The 26,655-nt window shown below is 40.3% G+C and overlaps 1 protein-coding gene across 3 annotated transcripts in view; it reads left to right on the top strand.

The window, feature by feature from the left end:
* The window catches only part of chst10 (carbohydrate sulfotransferase 10), a 64,812-nt gene extending 41,711 nt beyond the window's left edge, over nucleotides 1-23,101 (top strand). For all 3 annotated transcript variants that reach the window (XM_043691697.2, XM_043691694.2, XM_087988091.1), the window contains 3 exons: nucleotides 4,300-4,534; nucleotides 15,017-15,122; nucleotides 15,328-23,101. In XM_043691697.2, the coding sequence (XP_043547632.1) occupies nucleotides 4,300-4,534; nucleotides 15,017-15,122; nucleotides 15,328-15,865 (879 nt within the window). In that variant the 3' untranslated portion in view covers nucleotides 15,866-23,101. The remainder of the gene's footprint in view (nucleotides 1-4,299; nucleotides 4,535-15,016; nucleotides 15,123-15,327) is intronic.
* The last annotated feature ends 3,554 nt before the right edge of the window (nucleotides 23,102-26,655 follow it).

Raw genomic sequence — 26,655 nt, 5'->3', positions numbered from 1 at the left:
AAACTAGAGGGCATAGGTTTAGGGTGACAGGGGAAAGATATAAAAGAGACCTAAGGGGCAACGTTTTCACCGAGGGTGGTACATGTATGGAATGAGCTGTCAGAGGATGTGGTGGAGGCTGGTACAATTGCAACATTTAAGAGGCATTTGAATGGGTATATGAATAGGAAGAGTTTGGAGGGATATGGGTCGGGTGCTGGCAGGTGGGAGTAGATTGGTCTGGGATATCTGGTCGGCGTGGACGGGTTGGACCGAAGGGTCTGTTTCCATGCTGTACATCTCTATGACTCTATTTCTTCCTTATTAAAGGGTGGTGCATATATTAAATGAGCTGTCAGAGGAAGTGGTGGAGACTGGTACAATTACAATATTTGAAAGACACCTGGATGGATATATGAATAGGAAGGGTTTAGAGGGATATGGGTCAAATGCTGGCAAATGGTACTAGATTAATAGAGGATATCTGGTCAGCATGAATGAGTTGGACCAAAGGGCCAGTTTCTGTGCTGTACATCTCTATGACTCTATAACCCTTATAGTGACAGAATTTCCTTCTCTGTCACCATAGCCTGGTCAGCATCCTCCTGTTTTGTAAAGACAAATGCAAAGTATTGATTTAACACCTCAACCATGCAGCCTTCATGAGTAAGTCTCCTTCATGGTCTCTGATCAGGCCTACTCCTCCTTTAACCACAGTCTTAAGCTGTTTTAGCAGTTGCATAGTGCCTACCATGTCATATTCTCCAAGTTGTACCTGCACATACAATTTATTCAGTTTGTTCCATATTTTCTGTCTTTTTGTTCTACAAGTTGGGGTACCAGTAAGGTAGGCAGCATTTAGGCTCCTGGACCCATCTGCTCCTGACCGACAGCTTCCTCCCTTTTTTCCTTGCGCTTTTTGGCTTTGTTATTTTTCATTTTTTTCATCTTCCATTGGCGGCAGCAGAAAAGGTGACATCACGGAGGCAACTGGAGCAGGACTCTTGGCTAGGCAGCAGCCTGACCTGGCAGCTGAAGCATGGATTCCTGGTTGTGGGAGGACTGGAACGGGGACTCCTCATTATCAGCGAGGCAGTGGTGGCAGCTCCTAGTTGAGATAGGCCCAGAGGCTGGGACTCCTGGTTATCAGCGAGGCATTGCCAACAGAACTGGGGTCTCCTGGTTGTGAGGCGAGTGTGGGTCAAGCAAGGGAATCGGCATCGTCAGCCTGTCGGTGAGGTGGGCCCAGCGATAAAGAGATGGTGTCTGAAGAGACGCAGCTCTCGGTGGAGGGGTGCAGTGCAGGCGATGTTGATCGGCTGACTCAGGGCTCATGGCAGAAACAGCGGAGCGAAGATGGACTCTCTTTTAGCTATTTCATTTTATTCCTTCAAAATGGCACCTGACTGTGGTGACAATTGAAGCTTTTCACTGTATTTTACTGTGCTGATCATTTTGGAGTATAAATGGCAATAAATCATCATCACACCATCATGAATGCTGTTTCAGACTATACACCGTAATCTCCCCTTCTGTAATATGTATCACTCACATCTTTCCTTCTGATTTGATTCCTTTCCATCTTTTTTAAAGCACAATTTCTGACTATTACTGTACTTTTATCCTTTTGGTTTGTTTTTGAACTCTTATTCATGGTACCTTTGCTATCTAATATATTTATCCTTTGTGATAAGGTCCTGATCCTAGCTCAGTTCAGTTGTAGCTTATCTCAGTGGTATAGTTCCTTCCTGTCCCAGAATTGGTGCCAGTGTCCCATGAAGTTTAACGCTTCTCAACCAATGATGTTACTTTAGTCACACGTTCACCAAATACTGTCAGATTGCTCAGCCTACACAGAATGTTCCACATCCTGCTACATGCTCTGTACCTAACCAGTAGTCAATGTTCAAAGAAATTATGGATTACTGTAATGCATGTACATTGTTGCTTTTCATAAATATTTGAACAATGGCTAGGAGAGACATTGCAAAACCTTTTGTCAATTTATTTTCTTTTTATTAATTTTCTTATTGGAAATGGTTTCTTGGTAATTTCTTGATATGGAAATGTTGGCATCCATTTCAAGAAGGCCAGAATACAAGGGATGTAATGTTGATGCTGTATATGGCTTAGGTCAAACTACATTTGGAGTATTGAGAGTAGTTTTGGACACCATATCTAAGTAAGGACGTGCTGAGTGGCACACTGGCTCAGTGGTTAGCACTGTTGCCTCACAGCCCCAGGGACCCAGGTTTGATTCCAGCCTTGGGCGACTGTCTGGGTGGAGTTTCCTCTGGGTGCTCGGGTTTCCTCCTACAGTCCAAAGATGTGCAGGTCAAGTGAATTGGCCATGCTAAATTGCCCATAGTGTTCGGTGCTTTAGTTAGAGGGAAATGGGTCTGGGTGGGTTTCTCTTAGGAGTGTCGGTGTGGACTTGATGGGCCGAAAGGCCTGTTTCCACACTGTAGGGAATCTAATCTAATCTAATCTGGTTTTGGAGGGGTCCAGAGGAGGTTTACAACATAATCCTGGGAATGAAAGGCTTCTTATGTGAGGAGCATTGAGGACTCTGGTTCTGTGCTTGATGGAATTTAATGATGAGGGGGTTCTCATTGAAGCATACAGAATACTGGGAGGCATAGATAGAATGGACATGAAGATGTTTCCATTAGGAGGAGAGGCTATGACCTGAGGGTACAGCCTCAAAGTTAAGGAATGACTTTTTAAAACTGAGGGAAGGGGGAGATTTTTCAGCCAAAAGATGGTTAATCTGTGGAATTCATTGCTGCAGAAGGCTGTGGACGCTAAGTCATTGAATGTCCTTAAGATAGAGATAGATAAGTTCTTGATTAGTAAGGGGCTCAAGGGTTATGGGAAGAATGCAGGAGAATGGGGTTGCAAAACATTAACCATAATTCAATGGTGGAGCAGACTCGATGGGCCGAATGGCTGAGTTCTGCTACTCTATCTTGTGTTAATAGATATCTGGTGCTGGCATGGTGAATTAGAAGATCTTTTATCCAATTGGGATATTTTCTGTATAAAGGGAGGAACTATTACAGGGAGAGATTTGTGGAAAGCAGGCATGGCAGCTAAAGAAACTGCGCACTGCACACAAGAATTTTTGGCTGAATGATAAACAAAGCATAATGGTCAAGCATAATGGTATATTTCTCAAGCAAGGAAAGATTTTGGTGGCATTCCCCAGGGGTCAGTAGTGGGATCCTTTCTTTTCCTGATTTATATTAATGATCTAGACCTTTTCAAAGGCAATTTCAAAATTTGCAGATTATATAAAACTTGAAAGCCTTGTAAAGTCTGAGGAGAATGCTGTAGGACTTCAAAAGGACATGTTGGTGAATTAGGTAGATAGATGGCATATGAATGTCCAATGCAAAGAAGTATGAGCTGATGCATTTTGCTATGAATAAAGATGGACAGACAACATAAAATAAGGGATAAAGTTCTAACAGTTATGTAGGAGCAGAGGGATCTGCTTCCTCCTTCCTCAGTCCATTTCTTCCTCTGCTTTCTGCTTTATATTCTCATTTTTTTCCACTTCCTCCTCTTCTAATCATGTCCCTCCCCTCTCTCCTCTTCAGTAATCTACTGCCATCTCTTCTGCAATCCATTGTGTTTCCTCCCTTTCTCCCTCCCATTCAGCCTTGGCACACATACTACTTCATTTCCCAAGTCAGAAGGAAGATGCTGTTCAGCACAAATTCAGAACCAAGAATATTTGTCCCTGGTTGAAGGTTGGAGCAGCATCATAGAATGTTATTCGTAGAATATGGTCACTGCTTTTCAAGTGATGGGCCAATAGAGGAATAATTTGAGGAAAATGTTAGGGTCTAAGGGCAGGAAGTTGTAACCTTACTCAGGTTCAAAAATAAAGATCTGTAGCAGAAATCTAGATAAATAGTTTCCTTGTCTTCATTTCTCTCAATACCCATTCACCCCTATCATCATGTCATTCCTCCTATCATTTCCCACACTCCTTTCCCACTTCAAGTCTCTCCTCCTCCCCAATTCAATACACTTACCTTCTGTCCAGCCCCTGTTACATACCCTCTTTCCCTACCAATCCCCTCAAATTTGTTCAACCTTTAGGGTATATACAATAGTCATTTAGGGTTGCTTTTCTTTGATTTTCTCCTAGTGCTCTGGGAAGCACCTACTGTGTTCTCTGTGCCTTCTCACCTCATTGTAGCTACACTTATGAGCTTGACACTGGGTTGTTAATGGTGAGCACATTCAAAGACATAATTTTAAGACTCAACGTGAAGATCTTTACAGAGAAATTTTTATTTTACTTTCCAGCCTGCTCCAAGTACACCGAATGAATTGGATCCTCACTGGGATGCAGTACATGCTGAACGCCTCAATCTTCTGAAGAACGTCTGCAGAAATGCATCTTTACGGAATCTGACATATTGTCCTATCACAAAGTTTGTCTTGGACCGTATTTTTGTATGTGACAAGCACAAAATTCTGTTCTGTCAAACCCCAAAAGTTGGCAATACACAGTGGAAGAAAGTTCTTATTGTTCTAAATGGTAATTCTAAAAACTTGCATTGTGTCTAGTGTGATATTTTGCTACCAACAAGGTTATTGGTAAATGAATGTTCTGGAGTAAGTATATAACTTTAGTTTGTAACTTCCCAGTGCAGGTTTTTCTTACAGGTTTTAAGGCCCTTAATGCCAAAAGACCAAGTCAGTCAGATTAAAAAAAACTTTAAGATTGATTCCTTTTATCTTTTCTTCTATTGGCCTGTAAATTTAAAGTAGTGACCTTATTCTACAAATGACATTTTGGGATGCAGCTCCAACTTCAATACTTTTGAACCATAGGTACATTGCCTATCATATGGTGGCCTGCATGTATGCCAGAAACATTAAAGCAACAAAGTAGAATAATTAGATAGTACCTGGGTTGAACTGCCTGGAAGTCATGTCCATCTCCATGGTACAATGGGCACACCAAAGTCTAGACTGCTGAAGCCAGGTGCCAACTCATGGACACCTCCACCTACTACCCCCTCAACCACGACCATCACCAAACCATTATCTCCCAGACCATCTACAACCTCATCACTTCAGAGGATCTCCCATCCACAGCCTCCAACCGCATAGTCCCGGAACCCCGCAACTGCCCGGTTCTACCTCTTGCCCAAAGTCAACAAACCTGATTGCCCCGGTCGACAAATTGTCTCTGCCTACTCCTGCCCCACCCGAACATATATCCTCATATCTTGACACTGTCCTGTCCTCCTTGGTCCAGGTGATGACTGTATCAGCGCCACCTTATGCTCCCACGAAGAGGTTCAATAGTTCATGAACTTCAGGAACACCTTTCTACCCTGACCGTCTTGGACACCGGACACCTCCCTCCACTTCCTGATCTATTCATCTCCATCTTCAGCAACCAGCTCAACATGGACGTCTATTTCAAACCACCAACTCCCACAGCCACATGGACTACACCTCCTCCCACAGCCCCCTCCTGTAAAAATGTGTTCCCTTAAACCCAATTACTCTGCCTCCGTTCAATCTGCTCCCAGGAGGAGCAGCACCATTCCAGGACATTCCAGATGGCCTGCTATTACAAGGACCGTAAAGTCCACCCCACCCCCACGTAATCAACAGTCCCTTTCAGCATATTTCCACCACTTCCTGCACCTCCGCCCTTAAACCCCACCCCTCCAACCACAACAAGGATAGAACCCCCCCCTCCCAACCCGGTCCTCACCTTCCACCCCACTAATCTCCGGATACAGCGAATTATCCTCCATTTCCTACAATCAGACCCCCCCCCCCCATCAGAGATATATTTCCCTTCCCACCACTATGTACGTTCCACAGAGACCATTCCCTCCTTGACTCCCTCGTTGGGTCCATGCCCTCACCAACCGACTCTCCACTCCTGGCATCTTCCCTTGCCGCCATAAGCAGTGTAAAACCTGCACCCACACCTTCCCTCTCACCTCCGCTGAAGGCCCCAAGGGATCTTTTCACATCCAGCTGAGATTTTCCTGCACATCCAAGCACCTCATCTACTGTGTCCATTGCTCTCGATTTGATCTCCTCTACATTGGGAAGGCAGGACACCAACTTGCGGATGTTTCAGAGAACATCTCTGGGACACATGCACTAAACAACGCCACTGCCCTGTAGCCAACCACTTCAACTCCGCCAAGGACATGCAAGTCCTGGAACTCTTCCACCGCCAAATCCAAGCTACCCAACGACTAGAGGAAGAACGCCTTATCTTCCGCCTTAGGACCCGTCAACCACATGGCGTCAACATCAACTTCATCAGTTTCCTTATCTCCCCTCCTCCCACCTCATCCCAGATCCAACCCTCCAACTTGGCACTGCCCTCTTGATCTGTCCTAACTGTCCATCTTCATTGCCACCTATCCACTTTGTCCTCCCCTCTGACTTATCATTATCATCCCCCACCTATCGCCTTCCCAGCTACCTTACCCCCCACCCTCCTATTTGTCTCTCAGTCCCCTTCCCCACCGCCACGTTCCTGATGAAGGGCTTATGCCCGAAACGTCGACTCTCCTGCTGCTTGGATGCTGCCTGACCTTCTGTGCTTTTCCAGCGCCACACTTTTTGACTCTGATTTCCAGCATCTGCAATCCTCACTTTCTCCTAGTCATGTCCATACTGGCCAACAAAAATCTGACTGCACCAATTCCTTTTTCCAGCTCTTTGTCAGTATCCTGAAGGCTTTGGGAACATAAAATATAAGCTTAAATCTGCTTAAATGTTACAATGTTTCTGACTCAATCACCTTTCCATGCACCCATTACCCTCTGAGTGAAAATATGTCTCCTCCACTCTCCCTTTAGCTTTCTACTTCTTACCTTAAATCTGTATCTCCTGTTGCTTCCACTTTATCTATGTCCCTCATATCTTTACTAGTTCCCTTCTCAATTTTCACTGCTCCAAGGAAAACAAGCCCAGCCTAACCTATTTTTCTTCATAGCTCAGATCCTCCAGGCCAGGCAGCATTTTCTTGTGTAATCACATTCTTCCTATAGTTTGGTGACTCGAAATTCACGCAGTACTCCAGTTGTAACCTAACCATTGTTTTATAAACTTCCAGCATAACTTCTCTGCTCTTGTATTCCATGCCTTGCCTAATAAAGCCAAGTATCTCATATGCCTTCTTAACTACCTTAACTATCTGCTATGCTACCTCTGGGGATCTGTTAATATTACAGCAAAGTCCTTCTGATCTTCAATACTTTCTCATGTCCTACAATTCATTGTGTAACCCTTTGCCTGTGAACCCTCTCCAGGTGCATTCCCTCACACTTTTCCAGCTTGATTTCCATTTTTCACTGTTTTACTCATCTGACCAATCCATTGATATGCCTCTACAGTTTACGGTTATCTTCCTAACTATTTGCTGCCATACTGATTTTCATGTTGTCCATATTCTTCCTGATCATCCCCTCTGGTCAGAGTATTGAGTACAGGAGTTGGGAGGTCATGTTGCGGCTGTACAGGACATTGGTTTGGCCACTGTTGGAATATTGCGTGCAATTCTGGTCTCCTTCCTATCGGAAAGATGTTGTGAAACTTGAAAGGGTTTAGAAAAGATTTACAAGGATGTTGCCAGGGTTGGAGGATCTGAGCTACAGGGAGAGGCTGAACAGGCTGGGGCTGTTTTCCCTGGAGCGTCGGAGGCTGAGGGGTGACCTTATAGAGGTTTACAAAATTATGAGGGGCATGGATAGGATAAATAGACAAAGTCTTTTCCCTGGTGTTGGAGAGTCCAGAACTAGAGGGCATAGGTTTAGGGTGACAGGGGAAAGATATAAAAGAGACCTAAGGGGGAACTTTTTCATGCAGAGGGTGGTACGTGTATGGAATGAGCTGCCAGAGGATGTGGTGGAGGCTGGTACAATTGCAACTTTTAAGAAGCATTTGGATGGGTATATGAATAGGAAGGGTTTGGAGGGATATGGGCCGGGTGCTGGCAGGTGGGAGTAGATTGGGCTGGGATATCTGGTCGGCGTGGACGGGTTGGACCGAAGGGTCTGTTTCCATGCTGTACATCTCTATGACAGTAACTCTCAATTTAAGCCCAAATCATTAATTACACCACAAACAGCAAGGGCCAAGCCACCAAACCTAGCAGAACCACACTGGAAACAAACATCCCCAACCAATATCTCTATTTCCTGATTGTCAGCCAATTGTGGATCCATTGTGCCGTTTTACCTTGGGTATCATAGGTTCTTATTTTCTTGACCCATCTGCCATAACGGATCTTATCAAAAGCCTTCCTAAAATTCATTTAAACCATATCAAATGCATTACCTTCATCAACACACTTGGTTACCTTCAAAAAGGGTCAAGTTTGCCTAACATGACATCTTAACAGATCCTTGTTGACTATCTCTGATTAATCCATTTCTTTCCAAGTGCAGATATATTTTGTGTCTCAGAATGCACTTTCCCAACTTTGGCTGTAGTGACTGGCATGAAATTTTCTAGTAACTGAATTTGTGAGTCATGTCATATTATTTATTATTTCTATCTTTGAATTTCCTGTATTCTGGGATGTATAAAGGAGTGATTCATCCTTTTTATACTCTCCATTACCCTGTTTTCCATCATTTAAAACATTGAATCAGCTGTGCTTTTATTAATTTAAAAGCTTCTTTTTATTTGGCACAATGGTGTTGAGTAACTCTGTCTATTGGGAATCAGTTCCTTTACAGAACTCATTTAATGGCAAAGTAATTTCCTCCATGAGGAGGAAAATCCAATTAAACTTCTGTCATTTTATCATCTCATGTATTCCATCTCATCACCTTACAAATCATTCTTCTCCTGTGTGTGTGGTCATTTTCCTTCACCTACTTACACTTGCTCTATTTCCTTCATATTAGGTATTCATGTAAAACCTTCAGTGTCTAACAAAGGATCATAAAACCTAAAATGTTTCTCTTTTTTCATTTTTCACTTTTCAAAGATGATGACAGACATTCTGATTGTTTCCAGATTTCCGTTTTTATTTTAATGCATTGCCACCCTATGTTCTGGAACTAGTGCAGTGATTGATTGACTTTTAGTTTTGGCTCAGGAAAACACAACAATCACGGTGCACGGCACGTATCAGCAATCACGGTGCACGGCACGTATCAGCTGGGGGATTTGGAGTTAAGTGAGAAGGACATTATCACTGATGTGTGGCAAATCTTTTAAATTACTTGGCAGACAGGCTCCTATCTATATACAATGGCAACAGTGCAAGGAATTCGATAACTACTAATGTTTCTGCTTCAGTCCAAGGTACAAATAGCTGAACTAATGTAATTTCTGTACATATTGCAGTTAGCAGTAGCTGACATTATGCCCATGGGTCGGGCAGCAACCAAGGAGCAGGAAAATCATCGTTTTGGAATCCTGATGAAGGGCTTTTGCCCGAAACGTCAGTTTTTCCTGCTCCTTGGATGCTGCCTGACCTGCTGTGCTTTTCCAGCACCACTCTGATCTCCAGTATCTTCAGTCCTCACTTTCGCCGACATTATGCCCATGTCAATAGTAATAATGGATCCAAAATATCATCATAATAAGGCTAGAAATGCTTCATATTTTGCTTGCTCACACAAGAAAACGATCACTTGAATGAAATACCAGAGAGCTGGTGATGTTTGTTGATTTTGAGCACAGTTAAAGCTTCGAGGGAGGATCTCAAATGTTTTATTACTTCTATTAATCCTCATGATAAAACTATATATTTTTTCCTAGTTTGAATGCAAGTGAACATGCATTACTTATTTGTATTTCTGGGAAATGTAATGCTTTGACAGCAAGTTTTACATAAATGTTTGATGCACATTTCCACAATTGATGACTCTGAAACTGCTCATAGCTGTTCACAAATTATCCAGTTGGAGTTGAGACATTTGCTAAAAGGGTTTTCCTGTTTCATATGTAGAATATGCATTTCATAAGCTGAAAGAAAAATTGTTGACACTAATTCAACACTTTATGATTTTATATTATTCCCCTCAAAATGTTATATTTGATTAGATATATTTGTAAAAAAAATCCCTGAAGTTTGAAATAACTCACAAGTATGACTTTAAACAAAATAATCTGAAAAATTAGCATGCTTGAAGCCACAATGTTTTGAAATATTTTTGTCACTAATTTTATCACTGCAACTTTTTAAAACTTCAGCTTGCCACATTTTTCAAAAAATTTGGAAATTTAATGTGGAAAATGTTTTCAAATATTGTAAAGTGTATACCTAGCAAATATGTTATTCCTGCACTTGACAGCACACATTAGACCACTTCAAAACTCGGGATAAAACAGCTAAGTGACACACACAGCAACAATGCATAGAAAGACACATCACTACAATGGCCATTTCACCTCAAAAATTTTCTTATTCAGCCCATTTAATTCCATCAGTAGATATCATGAAAATCCTGAAGCCATTTATTATTGACTCAGAAGTTATCTAATAGGAACTGAGAATGGTTTTCGCCCATTGTATCTATGCCAGTTCTTCTGTAAGAGCAATTTAGCTAGTCCCATTTGCCATCCCTCGCCTCATAGTCCCACAAATGTTCTTTCCTTCGTGTTTATCAATTCCGGATTATTCATTGCTTAAAACTCTTTTTCATCATATTAATGTTGATCCATTTAAATATTCACCTGAGTGTTTTCTGTTTCTTTACCTTTGCACTCGTGGGAATTGCTTTTCCCCACATGCTCTATGTACACTCCTCGTGACTTTGATCGGCCCCGTGAAATCTCTGTTCAACTTTCTCTTCTGTAAGGAGAGCAATCCCCAATATACCCAGGCTATGGATGACCCTCAGTCCTAGAACGTGAATCTCATTTATCTGCTTTGGACCTTGTATAAGCCTTCTTTGTCCCCTGAAAGCATTTTGACCAGACTTGTGCACAATATTCCTGTTGAGACAAAACTGTTTTGTCAAAACTTCCTTGCTTTTGTATTCTGTGCATCCAATTATAAAGCCCAGGATTTGTTATACTTTATTAAATACTTTCTCAATCTAGTCTGCCACCTTGAACAATTTGTGCCATATCTCCCCAGGTATCTGTTCCTGCACCCTTTGAGGCTTTTTTGTGTCTCTATGTCCTAATAACCATAATGTTAATGGAATCATACAACACTGAAACAGACCCTTTGATCCAACCAGTCCATGCTGACTATAGTCCCAAACTAAACTAGTCCCACCTTTCTGCACTTGGCCCCTATCCTTCCAACCATTTCTTATTCGTGTATTTATCTAAACATCTTTTAAACATTACAACCATACCCACATTTACCACTTCCTCTGGAAGTTCATTCCACACATGAACTACCCTCTGTGTAAAAAAAAAAATTGCTCCTCATGTCTTTTTAAAATATTTCTCCTCCCACCTTAAAAATATGACCCTTAGTCCTGAAATCCCCGGCCCTAGAGAAAAGCCATTCACCTTACCTACACCCCTCATTCTTTTATAAACCTGTATAAGGTCACCTCTCAACCTACTACGCCCCAGTGAAAAAAGCCGCAGCCTATCTAGCCTTTCCTTATAACTCAAACCCTTCTTTCCCAGCAACATCCTGGTGAATCTTTTCTGAACCCTCTCCAATTTAACAATATCCTTGCTACAACGGATACCAGAACGGGACATAGTACTCCAGAAGAGGCCTCACTGATGTCATGTGCATCAGTGCTGTATTGTTCAGTGTTCTAAAAGAATTCTGTACCTGAAGCTCTAGGTCTCATTGTTCCATAACACTAAGACCTTACTTTTAACTATATAAGTCTTGTCTTTGTTTTACCAAAATGCAAAAGCTTGTGTTCATCCAAATTAAACTCCATCTTCAGCCCATTGACCCAATTGATCAAGATCTGTTTGGAATCTTAAGTAATCTCCTTCACTGTCCACTATACCACCAATCTTGGTGTCATCTGCAAATTTACTATCCGTACTTTCTATATTCTCATCTGAATCATTTATATAAATGAGAAACAAACATGGACCCAGCACTGATTCCTGTGGAACACTGCTGGTCGCAAGCTTCCAGTCTGAAAAACAACCCTCCACCATGACTCTATCTCCTGCCATTAAGCCAGTTTGATATCCAGTTGACAAGCTCATCCTGAATCCCATGTCGTCTAATTTTACTAATTAGTCTACCATGCGGATCCTTGTCAAAGGCTTTATTAATGCCCAAGTAAACAATGTCTACCACTCTACTCTCATCAATCTTCTTGGTTACTTCCTCAAAATACTTAATTAAGTTTGTGAAACATGATTTCCCTCACACAAAGCCATGCTGTCTCTCCATAATCATTCATTGCCTCTCCAAATGCATATAAATCCTATCTTTTAGAATCACTTCCAATACGGACCACCAAAGTGGCTTGTCCTTGCATCTCTTCTTAAACAAAGGCACAATATTAACCACTCTCCAGTCATTCGACACCTCACCCACATTTATAGATGATAGAAATATTTCTGCAAGGGTCCCTGTTATTTCCTCCCTAACTTCCCTTAAAGTCCTGGAATACACTAGATCAGGTCCCAGAGTTTTATCCACCTTTATATTTTCTAAGACCTCCAGCATTTCCTCTTCTGTCATGTGAACTGCTTTCAAAACATCAATATTTATTTCTCTGAGTTGTCAAGCCTCCATTTCTTTCACCAAAGTAAAATCTGACAGGAAATAATCATTTAATATCTCTCCCATCTCTTGAGGTTCAACACAAAGATGACCACTTTGATCTTTAAGAGGCACTACTCTCTCTAGTTGCTGTCTTGCTGTTAATGTACTTTTAGCATGTCTTTGGATTATCCTTAACCTTATTTGCCAAGGTCTCTTATTGCCTTCCTGATATCTCTCTTAAGAATGCCCCTAAACTCCTAAATGTTCAAGAGATCCATTTGGATGGTAGAAGTGTTGTTCTGTTGTGAAGGGTCATTGGACTCAAAACGTCAACTCTGATTTCTCTCCACAGATGCTGTCAGACCTGTTGAGATTTTCCAGTGATTTGTTTTTTGATTATGGTAAAAGTGTTGTGATGCTGAGTGTGTCACTTAGCTGTTTTCACCCTAATTTTGAAGCTATCTGAAGGATAATGTAAAGTGTAGGATAACCTTTTACAGTATTTGAAACCATTTCCAAAATTTTATTTTGAAGAACTTCACACTTCCTTGCATTAGTTTTAATTTGCAACATGCCTACTGATTCTACCAGTTTAGCTATGTCCTCTTAAAGTTTGTCAGTATCAATCTCTCAGACCACACAGTTTCAAAGTTGTGTAATCTGCAAATTATGAAATTGTGCCCTTCGCATCCAATCTATATCCTTATCGATATCAAGAATACCAATGGTCCTGGTTTAGGCCCCTGGGGAACTCCACAAGATAGCTTCCTCCAATCCGAGCAGCAATCATTCACCGTTACTCGAGAATTCCTGTCAGTCAGCCATGTTTGCATCCATGCTGTCAATTTAATTGCATGGCCTTCATATTTGTTTGCAAGCCTATTATGTGGCACTGTATGAAACACCTTTTGAAAATTCATGTACATACCATCAACTGCATTACTCTCATCAAGTTATAATTACTATAACTACAACCTCATTAAAAAATCTTAATCAAGTTAGTGAAATACTATTCACCCATGTTGTCTTTCTGCAATTAATCCATGCTAATCCAAGTGAATGTTAATTTTGTCCAATATTATTTTTTATAGCTTTCGCAGTCCTGAGCTTGAATTCATTGGCAAGTGGTTGTTGTTCTATCCTTGCACTTTTCTTTGAACAGAGATTCCTTTAGCAGAATTTACAATTCTACCTTACATTACCTGAAGAGAGTTGGAAAATTATGACCAGTGCTTTAAAATTTCTTTTCTTACTTTCTACAGTATCCTCTCCAATCCTGGGGGTTTATCAACCTTTAAGTACAGCTGGCCATTCTGAAACCTCTTTTTATCAATTATTACCCTCTTTTATCTGTCAACAATTCCATACCTTCACATCCAACCTGTGCTACTCATAGTTAACTTTGGGACCTCCTGTCAAAGTGTGACCAATCCTGTTTCTCATAGTGACCACTGACTCGTGCTGAGTGTTATTCACATCCTTGCACTGTATATATCAAAAGGAATTGGCTAGGGCTCTTTTCTAGGTCATGTCATCTTCTGGATGAATACACATGAAAGAAGTGAAACTATCACTGTATTCTAACAGATGAAAGGCTGAACAGACAATCAATTTTTCAATGTATAATTTCAGTTACATCACACTGCAAATTTTTGCTATAAATTCTGTGTTACAATTGAGCCCTCCACTATCACCTGATGAAGGAGTGTCACCCCGAAAGCTAGTGTACTTCCAATTAAACCTGTTGGACTCTAACCTAGTGTTGTGTGATTTTTATCTGGATGAATAGAATTAAAGCATAGCTCAAATAACTGGAACATAAAAGGTGGTACCTAAAGGTTAATTTCAAGTGGCTCAAATCCATGTGATCATGGCTAAATAAATAAGATCACCCACCTCTACTTTCACATCTTCTCCAATTACTTTGGAGATCATTCTTTCACAATGCCCAGCCAGCACTTTTTATTACGACCATCTCATCCAATATTAAAATTACCAAATTCCGTTCTACACTAAATCCTATTTATGCATTGCTACTGTCTTTATTTACCTCAATTGGCATGCTGTGAACCAATACAAGAAATCCATTTCTGAATCTCTCCATGTCTTTGCCTTACTTTACAACTTACTTCTGTAAGAGCACTAGAGGTAAATACTAAAGTTGCATTTAAGGGGTAGATAGATAAACATGAGGGAGAATATGTGTATATTGATGGCATTAGATTTAAAAAAGGGTGGAGGAGGCTTTGATGAAGAATAAACACAAATGTGGACCTATTCGACCTAATGCCCTATTTCTGTCTGACGTACTTTTGAGTACTTGATTTTGGAATGTGAAAATAATGTACTTAACATCTTTTTATTTTACAGGAGAATTTAAATCTATTAAAGACATTCCTGAACCTTTGATCCATAATCATGAGAGGAATGGCCTACCTCGTTTGTCATCATACAGTGAACTAGAAATAACAAAAAGGTTGAAGTAAATTTAATTTGACAATGTTTCCACACAAAGTATATCCTGATAACTCAAATAAATGATCTAATTTATTGAGCACAAATGCAGTATTTTTCTTACTGAATCACTCACAGTTTTGATGTTACTTTTTTCTTAGAACATTTTTTAAGAGTGCCAGATCACACTATCATGTTCATGTCTTTCATTTTTTGATTTCTTTCAGATTGAAGACGTACTTCAAATTCTTCATTGTTAGAGATCCCTTTGAAAGACTTATTTCTGCATTCAAAGACAAGTTTCTAAAGAATCCTCGATTTGAACCGTGGTACAGATATAACATTGCTCCAGCTATTATTCAGAAGTATAGAAGAAATCGCACTGAAACTAAAGGATTACAATTTGATGATTTTATTCGCTATTTAGGTGACCCGAACCATAAGTGGCTTGATATTAAAATAGGAGAACCCATTATTCACTGGGCTACGTATGTAGAGCTTTGTGCACCTTGTGGAATCAAGTATAATATCATAGGACATCATGAAACTCTGGAAAAGGATGCTCCATACATTTTAAAAAAAGCAGGAATGAGTAACTTGGTATCCTATCCACCAATTCCATCAGGTATTACAGCATACAACAGAACCAAGGTTGAGCAGTATTTTTCCGGAATCAGCAAACGGGATATAAAACGCCTTCATGCTCGTTTCCAAGGAGATTTCAAACTGTTCGGTTATGATGAACCAGAGTTTTTGTTAAACTAACTTAGCAAAGTACTCTGCCTAATAGGGGTGCAATGAAGGTTTACGTTATTGTTTGGAGTTTTTCATTAAACACTGGACATTTTAATGCTATCACCAGCAGAGGTCAGTGAAGGCACGTGGAGTGAAACAAACCTTGAAACAACAGTTTAATACATGCATGTACGCAATAATAAATGGACCCAAGAATAACAATATTTTAGAAGTAGATCAGCAGTAGTGTAATGCATGGAACACATCAAAAGAGCCATTTCAGGCCTTCAAAATGTCGTGAAATATTTCCAAGAACAAGTACAGTAGAAGGCAATTACTGAACAGTATAAATTTGGAAAATAATGTTGTAAATGTCTTTTGACCCCATATTGGATTGTTGCTGTCACAAACTTAACAGTCATAGATACTGGCAAAGTAATTTTCTTGTGACTTATTTGATTTAGTTGAGTTTAGGTACAAACATTGGACAAGTCTTTTAATACAATAGGTATTAAAATTTGCACATTTAAAGCTACAATATTCATTTTTAGGGATACCTGTTTTTCAGTTTTATTAATTATCTAGGTTACAATTGGTACTTTTTGAGAATTTAATTTCAGTTCCCTCCTGGCAAACAGAAGACTTGACTGAGCAGCATTTTCCCTTTGATCCTTCTGGGTTGGAGAACTCAGCACCTGCAGTGACTGATAGAAATTGCTGAATAATATAGTAAAAAATTTGCAAAGATGGTGAATCTTGATACGCATACATCAAGCATTCCAATTAATAGATTAAGCTACCAGCAACTGTTATTTATAAACTTTTATGTCAACCTACTGATAAATGCATTATGTAACATTAAAAGGTAATATGACAAAAAAAACCCCAGATTTTATTTCACTAACTACTTTGAGGAATGTGTATCTGAGCTTCCTTGCATCATGATTCTGATATTTTAGTGTGCTAGCTAATGCATGGACCATGTCTTTATAAGCAAATAGTCATTTGGTGGTACCGACGTTGCTGAAAAAAACGTTGTGTCAAAAGTTTTTTGTTGTGCACTTATCTGCGTATCTCACAAGAATACCAATTCAAGGGGCTAAATAAACATTTGTACTGCATAAATGAAGAGTGGTGATTGATTATCAAGTGGACTCTGATTAGTAGAGGAGTGGCCACAGAGAATGCACCAATTACAATGATTCTAAGCGAGGCAGGTTGACTCTGATTGATCAACTGTTGAGAAATATATCAGCAAGCGGCTGTTACTTATTGATTAAAAATAATTGCAGTACAGGTACGTGTTCATGTTGTATGCAGTGATATGGGGTTCCCCCTCCTTGCATTGGTACTGTTGTAAATTGTCCTGACAAGTGCAAGACAAAAACTTTCAACAAAATTTATCTTAATAAGCAATATTCATATCAGCATAAATATATTTAAACTAGTGCATAAAATACATATGGAAATATTTTAACCTCTTGGTTGTTAGAACCTTTTCTTCCCAAAATGTATAATTTTTGTATCCATAGAAAGATGTATTATTTAACTATTATTTCAGTGGCGAACACTGCCTACTTTCAGCTAAGTCTATACCTGAATGTAGCTGAAATGCTGATCTGTTCCTATGCTGTCTCCAGACTTAACTATTTCAGTGGCTATCTGGTTAACATCCAATCCTCCATTCTCTACACATTTCAACTAATTCAAAATCTCTTTGGTAAATATTCTGTTCTTTAATATGTCCGACTTGCCCTTTAAATGTTTTTTACAGATAGACAATGGCTTCCAATCATTGGGGAGGTGATAGCTTAGTGGTATTATTGCTTGACTGTTAATCCAATGACTCAGGCAGTGTTCTGGGGGCCTGGGTTTGAATCCTACCATGGCAGTTGGTGAAATAAACATCTGGAATTAGAAGTCTAATGATGACTGTGAATCCATTGTCATTGTTGAGAAGTTAGTACACAAGCAGGAGGCTGGAAGAACACAGGCAGCATCAGGAGGTGGAGAAGTCAACGTTTTGTTTGTAACCCTTCTTCAGGACAGGGGGGTTAAAACAGTGCACAAAAATGACATGTTGATTTGGTCAACCCAGCAATGAGAAAAGGGAAAATTTATCCTGCATTTCGGGATTTGTTCCTCCTATCGACCAACCAGGTTGTATCCTCTACCTGTGACACCCCCATCCCCAGTCTGAAGACGGGTTACACCCAAAACATTCTCCACCTTCTGATGTTGCCTAGCTTGCTGTGTTCTTCCAGCCGCCTGCTTCTTTTCCTTGGATTTCAGCATCTGCAGTTTTTTTTGTATCTAATCAAGTTGTTGGGAAATTGCTGATTATCTGGTTCACTAATGTCCTTTAGGGAAAGAAATTGCCATCCTGACCTCGTCTGGCTTATATGTGACTCCAGACCCACAGCAATGTGATTGACTCTTAACTGCCCTCTTAACAGTTAGGGATGGGCAATAACTGTCATTCTATCCTGTGAATGAATTAAAAAAACGTCCCCATCCCCTCCAAGTTTAACCATCAACTCACTAACAATGCTCTGAGAACTCTTTCTTCTGCTCTGGATGGGGAGAAATGTAGTATAAATTTTCCCTTTTCTCATTGCTTGATTGACCAAATCAAGATGTCATTTTCGTGTATTATTTTAACCCCTTGAATATTAGGACCTTAACAAATAGTCACAAAATAGGCTTTTTATGAGTTTAAATCAAAAGACAGGATTAAAGTTTATTTTTCACGACAACTGAAATGTAAACACAACAAACATCAACTTCCTAAATGCACACATGCAAAAATTGGCTAAATGGCAATTTCAGCGAGTCAGAGAGAGGGTTTCTTTCTGTGATCCCTATTGAGTTTTCTCACTCAATTTTACCTCATGTTTATGCACCGCATCAATATGGTGCCACTCACATGCTATCTTGTGCTCGGCATCAACAGAAATATTGACCACTGTTGGGACCTTCCTCAAATCCTACCACTAGTTCACATGTAAACCTCAGCTGTGAACCTGGTCAATTGCTCCCAGCTAGGAAATGCCCTTCACAGTTGCAGTATTGGAACAATTGCCGTATAGAATGCCAACAGAAGCAAGTTGACATCCTGATTTGCTGACAGGGTCCTGGACTTGCTGGTGGACAGGGTGATGGAGAGAAGAGCTGTTATTGGGGGAAAAGTAAATTTTATGCCAAATCATTTAAAACAAAGTAGTCAGGAGAGGAGACCTTAAGCAATTAACTAGCTTTTATTCTTGGCCATAGAGAATTACATCTTTATTCAAAGAAGTCTGTCACAGTTCCAATGAAACACAGAATGTTACAAGTTATATCGTAAAATACAAGCCCACTGTCCATTAATTACACAATCTAGGGGCAGTCGTAAGGTTCACATACATTGTCCAGATCTACATTTCTTAATATCTACAAAACTGAATGTTACATTATACTGCAGGTTCAGCGAGGCTAGAACAAGATAAGGGGCAGAGAAAAACAATACTTCATTCTGTGGAGCAGAATTATCAAATGGCATGAGTAGCATAGACAGCCTGCATCAACAAGGTCAGACTATCAAAACAGAATTCCTCAGGCAGGGCTCAAACAACACTTTACTAGCAAGCTACATTTTACTGCAAAAATTGTTTTGTGCCAAAAATGGCTTCCATACAGTTTTGTGTCAATTTTGCTCCCACAGCTGTCCTCTTTCCTCTGCACTGCTAGAGGAGACCACAGCATCAAACCGTGCCAGTCTAATCTGAAGTTGATATCTCGGTCAGTGTAATATAGCTGATCCAGAGGAAGTAATGTATATGTAGAAGTTTAATGATCTTCTGTACTCTGCAAAGGTACATGCCACCATCTTCATTCTGCCAACTCACACTCATTCTAATTCTACAACTACAACACCACCTAGCAAGATTAATGTTCTGCCATTCTCACATTCTCTAATGAATTCAGCATCTTCTCTCTCTGAGCCCACCACCCTTCCTCCAACCTGCTAGTCCTGTTTGCCCTCTGCACTGTTTGCTCACTCACTTTGCACACCATTTATGTCACCTGCACCAGCTTTAAGAGCTATGTCTGGCACTTTCATCTCACTCAAATCCCCCCATTGTTTTATTCTAGGAGCCAAGACAGGTAACAGTGTGCCTGATATTCATCTCCTTACTCCTTATGAGGAGAAATCCTTGCTCTAAATGGAGAGGACCATGACCATTCATGGTAATGCTAAGACCTACATGTCCCAGTAACCAAATAAGGTCCATTGTCACATGTTGCATTGCTGTTTCATTACTGCCATTCTGCATATAATCTTAACCTACCCAAACATTGACACTTCTTTTTTCGCAACTCATTCTCTCCCATCTCCTATGAGCACCCATGGCATCTGTGCAGTAACCACATGGAAGACATCATCCCTTCAGGGTATTATCTCCTCTAACCCTGAGGAAGCCACAGATCTCTCAGAGGAAACAGTGGCAAGGCTATCTTCAGCATCTTCTACCAGCTTGCTGACATCTTGGGGGGTACTTTAGCTGGAGTACAATTAGGAGCACAATCTGATGAGCACACCGCTTCCCTGTCTCCACAGCTGGTTGAGAAACATCCAAATCGCTGGCACTCAGAGGACTGCTAGACATCTGCTCAACTCCAGGCAGGAGAGGACCCTGTGTTGTCAGCCATTAAGGACTCCATTCAGATCCACAAGCCGTCATAGATGCAGCAGGCAAGTTTGTTAAGATGTTCAGGAAACTGACTCAAAGATTGAAGAATCCACCAATGCTTTTGTGCTGTGCTATGATAGGCAAGCTTCATGCTGCCTCTGTGGATAGATTCCCAATCCATGGAGACCCAGATTTACCACACGGCGTGAGATGGATGTATGCAATCTATCACTCCAGCCATTGATACATAGCCAACAGCAAAATTACAGGGGTATAATAGACTTTGACCTTATTGCAAGTGCCCCTTCTTCTCAAGGGGACAAGATGCTCCCAGTAGGTACTGAGCCAGAGAACCTTTCAGGACAGTGCAGAGATGCCTGGCCCCTCCAATTCTATTTTGTCTGTCATGGTTAATCCTGTGGGATTTCAAGCCAAGGAGGGTGAAACTCCATCTTGGCAGGACACACTCAGGCAAACAAGAGAAGGAATCATTAGGTTGATCATGGGTATAGAGATATTTTCTTACGAGGGGAGGTTGAGTAAGTTAGAGCTCATTAGAGTTTAGAAGAATGAGAGGAGACCTTGCTGAAACATATAAAATTTATAGTGGACTTGACAGAGTAGATGCTGAGAGGTTGTTGTCCCTTGTGGGAGAGTCTAGGACCAGAGGGAATAATCTCAAAGTCGATGGTGTCAAGTTAGGGCAGTGATAAAGCAGGATTTCAACTCTCAGTATATAGTGAATCTACAGAATTCTTTACCACAGAAGACTCTGGAGGCTAAGGTTATTAAGTATATTCGAGGCTGAGATAGACAGATTCTTAATCAGTAAGGGAATCAAAGGTTATAGGGAAATGGCAGGAAAGTGGAGTTGAGGACCAACAAATCAGCCATGATCTCTTTGAATAGTAAAGCAGATGTGTTAGGCCAAATGTCTTACATTTGCTCCTATATTTTATTAGCTTATAGGGTGTTTGAACTCTCCACCTACAAGTACCTCCAGGGATTCCTGTTCAAAGGCACCACTGTAAGGCAGGTATCCTACACCTGTGCTGGAGACCTCAGGACTGTACACAGACATAATGGAAGTGAAGGGAAAAACAAAATGTTCTGAGGGTGCACTGGTGGCATAAATATATGTTCAGTTTTCATCAGCTTTTGAGTGAATGCAATTTTAACTGCAGCTAAAAGATTGGAGGTACAGGGTAGCCATCCTTAGTAGTACATGATTTTCTAACACTGTCTGAACCAGAGCTATCCATTCCTAGTGCCATTACTAACATGCAACTTTGTCAGGATTGAATGAGGGCACATCAGATGTTGTGAAGGCTTCTATCAGTTTGTAACTTTACCAGATTATGGTGTTTAGTAAATGTTAGAAGGATCAAACTTTCAGTTGAGAGTTAACAGGGAGGTGCTGGCCTCAATATGCTGTTTTCAAGACTTCAAGATTTATTGCCCTGAGCTCCCTAGTCTCCATATCTTTCTCCATTGTAAATGCTCACATGAAATATTTGGTATCTCTCCCATCTCCTGTGGTTCCACATATGGGCAATTTTGTTGATCTTTAAGGGGGCCTATTCTCTCCCTGGTTGTTTGTTTGCTCTTAATGTGTAGGTTAAATCTGTTAGAGTTATCCTTAGCCTTACCTTGCTCATTAAATCTATGCACATTCTAACAAAGCCAATTCTATACTTAGTACTCTACACTACTCTTCTTACAGTTTAGAATTCTTCCAATCTTGTACCATCTCCATTTCCCATTTTGAAATCTCTGTCTTTGACTTCCTATATTGTTCAAGCCAATGTCAATGCACAAGCATACAATTAGATCTCCCGGGTGCTTTGCAGTCCTCTGGTCAAACCTTTGACTTTAACAACTTAACCTGCTTAATATAGGTTGGGAATGTGGTAGTATGGTTGGCAGCACAGAGTGGTTTTGACATACTTTTTGTTGTTGTCTGTCTGGAGAATTTTCTGTTTTCAGGTTAAGATTTCTTTCATTTGAAACTATATTGATGCATTACTTCCATTTTGCCTCCGTCTTTTTATTGTCATATTTGCTTCTCATTGCATTTTATTTTACTTTTAAGGTTCTTTCACTGTTTCTCCAGACTTATACCTATCCTTTGCCAGCTTTCACTTGCAAATGATCTTCCAAAAATCCTGTAAAAATATTTAACTCATTAATTTCATTATTTCTATATTCTTTGTTCCATTCCAATTTTTGGCTCTGTAAGATGTCTAGAATATTGATGCTTGTTTTAACTTTAGGTAGCTGTTGGATACAATTATTGCAATTATTCAGGTGTGTTTATGTGAAGTTACAACACAGAAATGTGCAATTTAGCTGGACCATAATAGTATGTTTTGATTTAGACAAGTTCCTAGGGAGTACTACTAATGATCCTTGCATGCATTAAAGATTTCTTGGAATTACATTGCATAAGCAGAACTGTTTAGAAATCCTGTTCCAAACCCCAAAACGCCACACAAATCCATTGTAAATAATAGACTGTATCGTCTTTCATTCCCTTAAGAATGTTGGATTGGTTGACAACTACTGAAATAAAGCTCAATGAAATTTGCTTGAACGTTTTGTGTGATAAAATTATTTTACCAACATTCCCATTCATTGTAATCATATAGTCTGGCAAGTAATGTAATCATCAAATTTTTTTAGAAATATGTATAATTTTAATGTGTAATGTTCCAAGTTATTTCTTTCCTTAAGTAATGTTTGTATGTTTTTTATTCCATTGGATCTTGCAAGTGTTCCATTCATAGTATCTCAAAGTGGGAGGCATGGTGGCACAGTGGTTAGCACTGCTGCCTCACAGTGCCAGAGACCCGGGTTCAATTCCCGCCTCAGGCGACTGTCTGGGTGGAGTTTGCATGTTCTCCCCGTGTCTGTGTGGGTTTCCTCCCACAGTCCAAAGATGTGCAGATCAGGTGAATTGGCTATGCTAAATTGCCCGTAGTGTTAGGTAAGGGGTAAATGTAGGGGTATGGGTGGGTTGCGCTTCAGTGGGTCGGTGTGGACTTGTTGGGCCGAAGGGCCTGTATCCACACTGTAAGTAATCTAATCTAATCTAGTGTAAGTAATCTAATCTAATCTTGCTGAGTTTCCACGTAATTTTATTAAACATAAAATAACAATCTTGCATTTATATTAGCACCTTTCACATCCCGAGGATACCTCAAAGCATTCCACATATGATGAAATGTTGTCATTGTTGTTGTTTAAGGAAGAGAGTAGCCAATTTGCTTACAAGTCCCGCAAACAGCAATGGAACAGATGATCACATAATGTAGTGTTCACTGAAGGAAAATGCCTTCCCGCTGCACCAAAAAGTGCATTGAATCTTTTAATTCTACTCAAAAAGGCACACTAGCCTAAAGATGACACTTACGAGGTGAAGCATTCCGTCATCACTGTCGGTATGAATTTTCTTCTTCAAGACTTTGAAATGGGATGTGAATCCATGATCTTCTGACTCAGAAGCAAATTTGCTATCATTGAATCAGTTCTGACATCATGTAATTCAATATTCTCTGCTCATGTTACAAAAACTCCCATTAGCAACTGAGCTAAAATTTGAGACATTTACATTCAGTCTTGGTTTCATAATATGTGATCTTCAGCTGACTACTTCACACTTTGAGGTAGTTAGATTACTTAGTTTCTATCAGTGGCTCAAAGCCAGCCAATTCTTCAGCATTGACTTCCAGGCATTTGGTTTGGCAGAGGACTCTCTTTGGCAGCATTTCTGATTAGGAAGAATCCCTTAAGACCAGTCTTCACTGAGGAGGTCATATTTATTTGCATCAACAATTGACCATGCATTACAAAAGATTGCCTTTGGATAGAATAAATGTTATTGGAAGAAGAAAAAATGATCACCATTTTAAACAGAAAAACTAAAAGTTCCAGAACTGGAACTCTTTTCTCCAAGATATTGCAGCAGAAACTTAATCTCATGTTATAAACTCTTTATAAAACATATCAACCTTTGATCTCTCCATCTTTGCAAGTTACAGTTTAACTTCAACCTCATTTTCCTACCTCAAAGTTCCTGAATGTTCTATCACCTCAAATCCATCTCATCTTTATGTAACTCCATATTTGAATCTCTCCTACAAAGTGAGAAATTTCATCCCAAATGATGTTGACTAAGATAAGCTATATTCATCTTAATCTATCTGCAGCCTTTGACATAGCTAATCATACCATCATCTTTCAAAACCTCTCTACTATCACTAGTGTGAGACATCTCTCCTGATTCCATCCTTTTCTATTTATTTACAGCCAGATAAACCCTTCGATGGATTCGTTATCAACTCTTGCATCATAATCTCTGATGTTCCTCAAAAACCTATGCTTGCCACCACACCTCCCCCCACCACCATCTTCTCCACTATGTTCTGTCCCTTGGCAACATCACCTCAGTTTCAAGATATACATTGCTAGCTTACAACTATCTCCACATCTTCCACATCGTCAACTACCCCTAAATCTCAGACTAATTGTCTGCCATCCAATATTGGAGTAATAGAAATTTGTGAAATATTTTTAAAGTAAATTTTGTCTATGATCAAAGTCAAACAATTTAGTCACAACAATGTAATTTCCTAACTGGAAATTCCATTTCTCACTAGGAGTTTTGAGACTGAACAAGGTTGTTTACAAACCTAGTGTCCTTCTTGACCCCAAGATTAGTTTCTGATGACAGATCTGTGCCATCACAAAGATCACCTGTTTCCATTTCGGTAACATCACCTGATTCCACCTCTGAGTCAACTCATGTGCCACTCTCCGTATTGTGAAATATGCTCAGTGCTGTTATCTTTGAGAATTTTTCATCATGCTATGATGAAGAAACAGGAAAATAATTCCTTATCATCATGGTCCTGAAAGAGAATTTGACATCATTCTAACATTTCCTGCCACTACATGGACCTCCAAGGTCTGTGCACAGCAGCAACATCTGAAATTGGAAGATAATGAGTCCTCATGCCAATCGGCATCCTCAATGTGGCTGCTCATCCATGTGGCTACACAAATTACAGGGAATACTGATTTCAGCTGCTGCACTCCCAGACAATAGGGATTGTAGTTTTGTCACTTGCTGTTGAAACTTTGGTGAGTTGTGGTGCACCTGGAAATGATATAAAGTTAGGCTGTGATGCTTTGGTGGTGATAAATCAAATGATATGTTGCAGGCTGTAAGCAGCTACTTTTGTTGGGTAATGTCAGGTTTTTGAACTTTGTTGGTGCAGCATTCAATAGGCAAGTGGAGAATATTACGTCACACTGACTTGTGCTTTGTAGATAATTGAAAGACATTGGGCAGTCAAGAGGTGAATAATTTAGAGTCATAGAGATATACAGCACAGAAACAGACCCTTCAGTCCAACGCGTCCTTGCCAACCAACCCAATCCAACCCCACCTGCCAGCACCTGGCCCATATCGCTCCAAACCCTTCCTATTCATATACCCATTCAAATGCCTCTTCAATGTTGCAATTGTACTAGCCTCTACCACTTCCTCTGGCAGCTCATTCCATACATGAACCACCCTTAGGCAACCAAAACGTTGCCCCTTAGATCTCTTTTATACCTTTTCCCTCTCACCCATGCCGTCAAGATCTGGACTCCCCACCCCAGGGAAAAGATTTTGTCTATTTATCCTATCCATGTCCCTCATGATTTTATAAACCTCTATAAGGTCACCCGACAGCCTTTGATGTTCCAGGGAAAACAGCCCCAGCCTATTCAGCCTCTCCCATAGCTCCAATCCCCCAACCCAGGCAACATCCTTGTAAATCTTTTATGAACCCTTCCGATAGGAAGGAGACCAGAATTGCACGCAATATTTCAACAGTGGCCTAACCAATGTCCGGGACAGCCGCAACATGACCTCCCAACTCCTGTACTCAATACTCTGACTGATAAAGGAAAGCATACCAAACGCCTTCTTCACTATCCTATCTACCTGCGACTCCACTTTCAAGAAGCTATGAACCTGCACTCCAAGGTCTCTTTGTTCAGCAACACTACCTAGACCCTAACCATGAAGTGTATAAGTCCTGCTAAGATTTGCTTTCCCAACTAGCTCTTCTACCTTTGAGCTAGTCCTGTATCCAA

Source organism: Chiloscyllium plagiosum, unplaced genomic scaffold (genome assembly GCF_037043375.1).
Source record: "Chiloscyllium plagiosum isolate Xiang-an unplaced genomic scaffold, Cpla_swu_hap1 HiC_scaffold_6, whole genome shotgun sequence".
Lineage (NCBI taxonomy): Eukaryota > Metazoa > Chordata > Chondrichthyes > Orectolobiformes > Hemiscylliidae > Chiloscyllium > Chiloscyllium plagiosum.
This window is presented reverse-complemented; position numbering and strand designations above follow the sequence as displayed.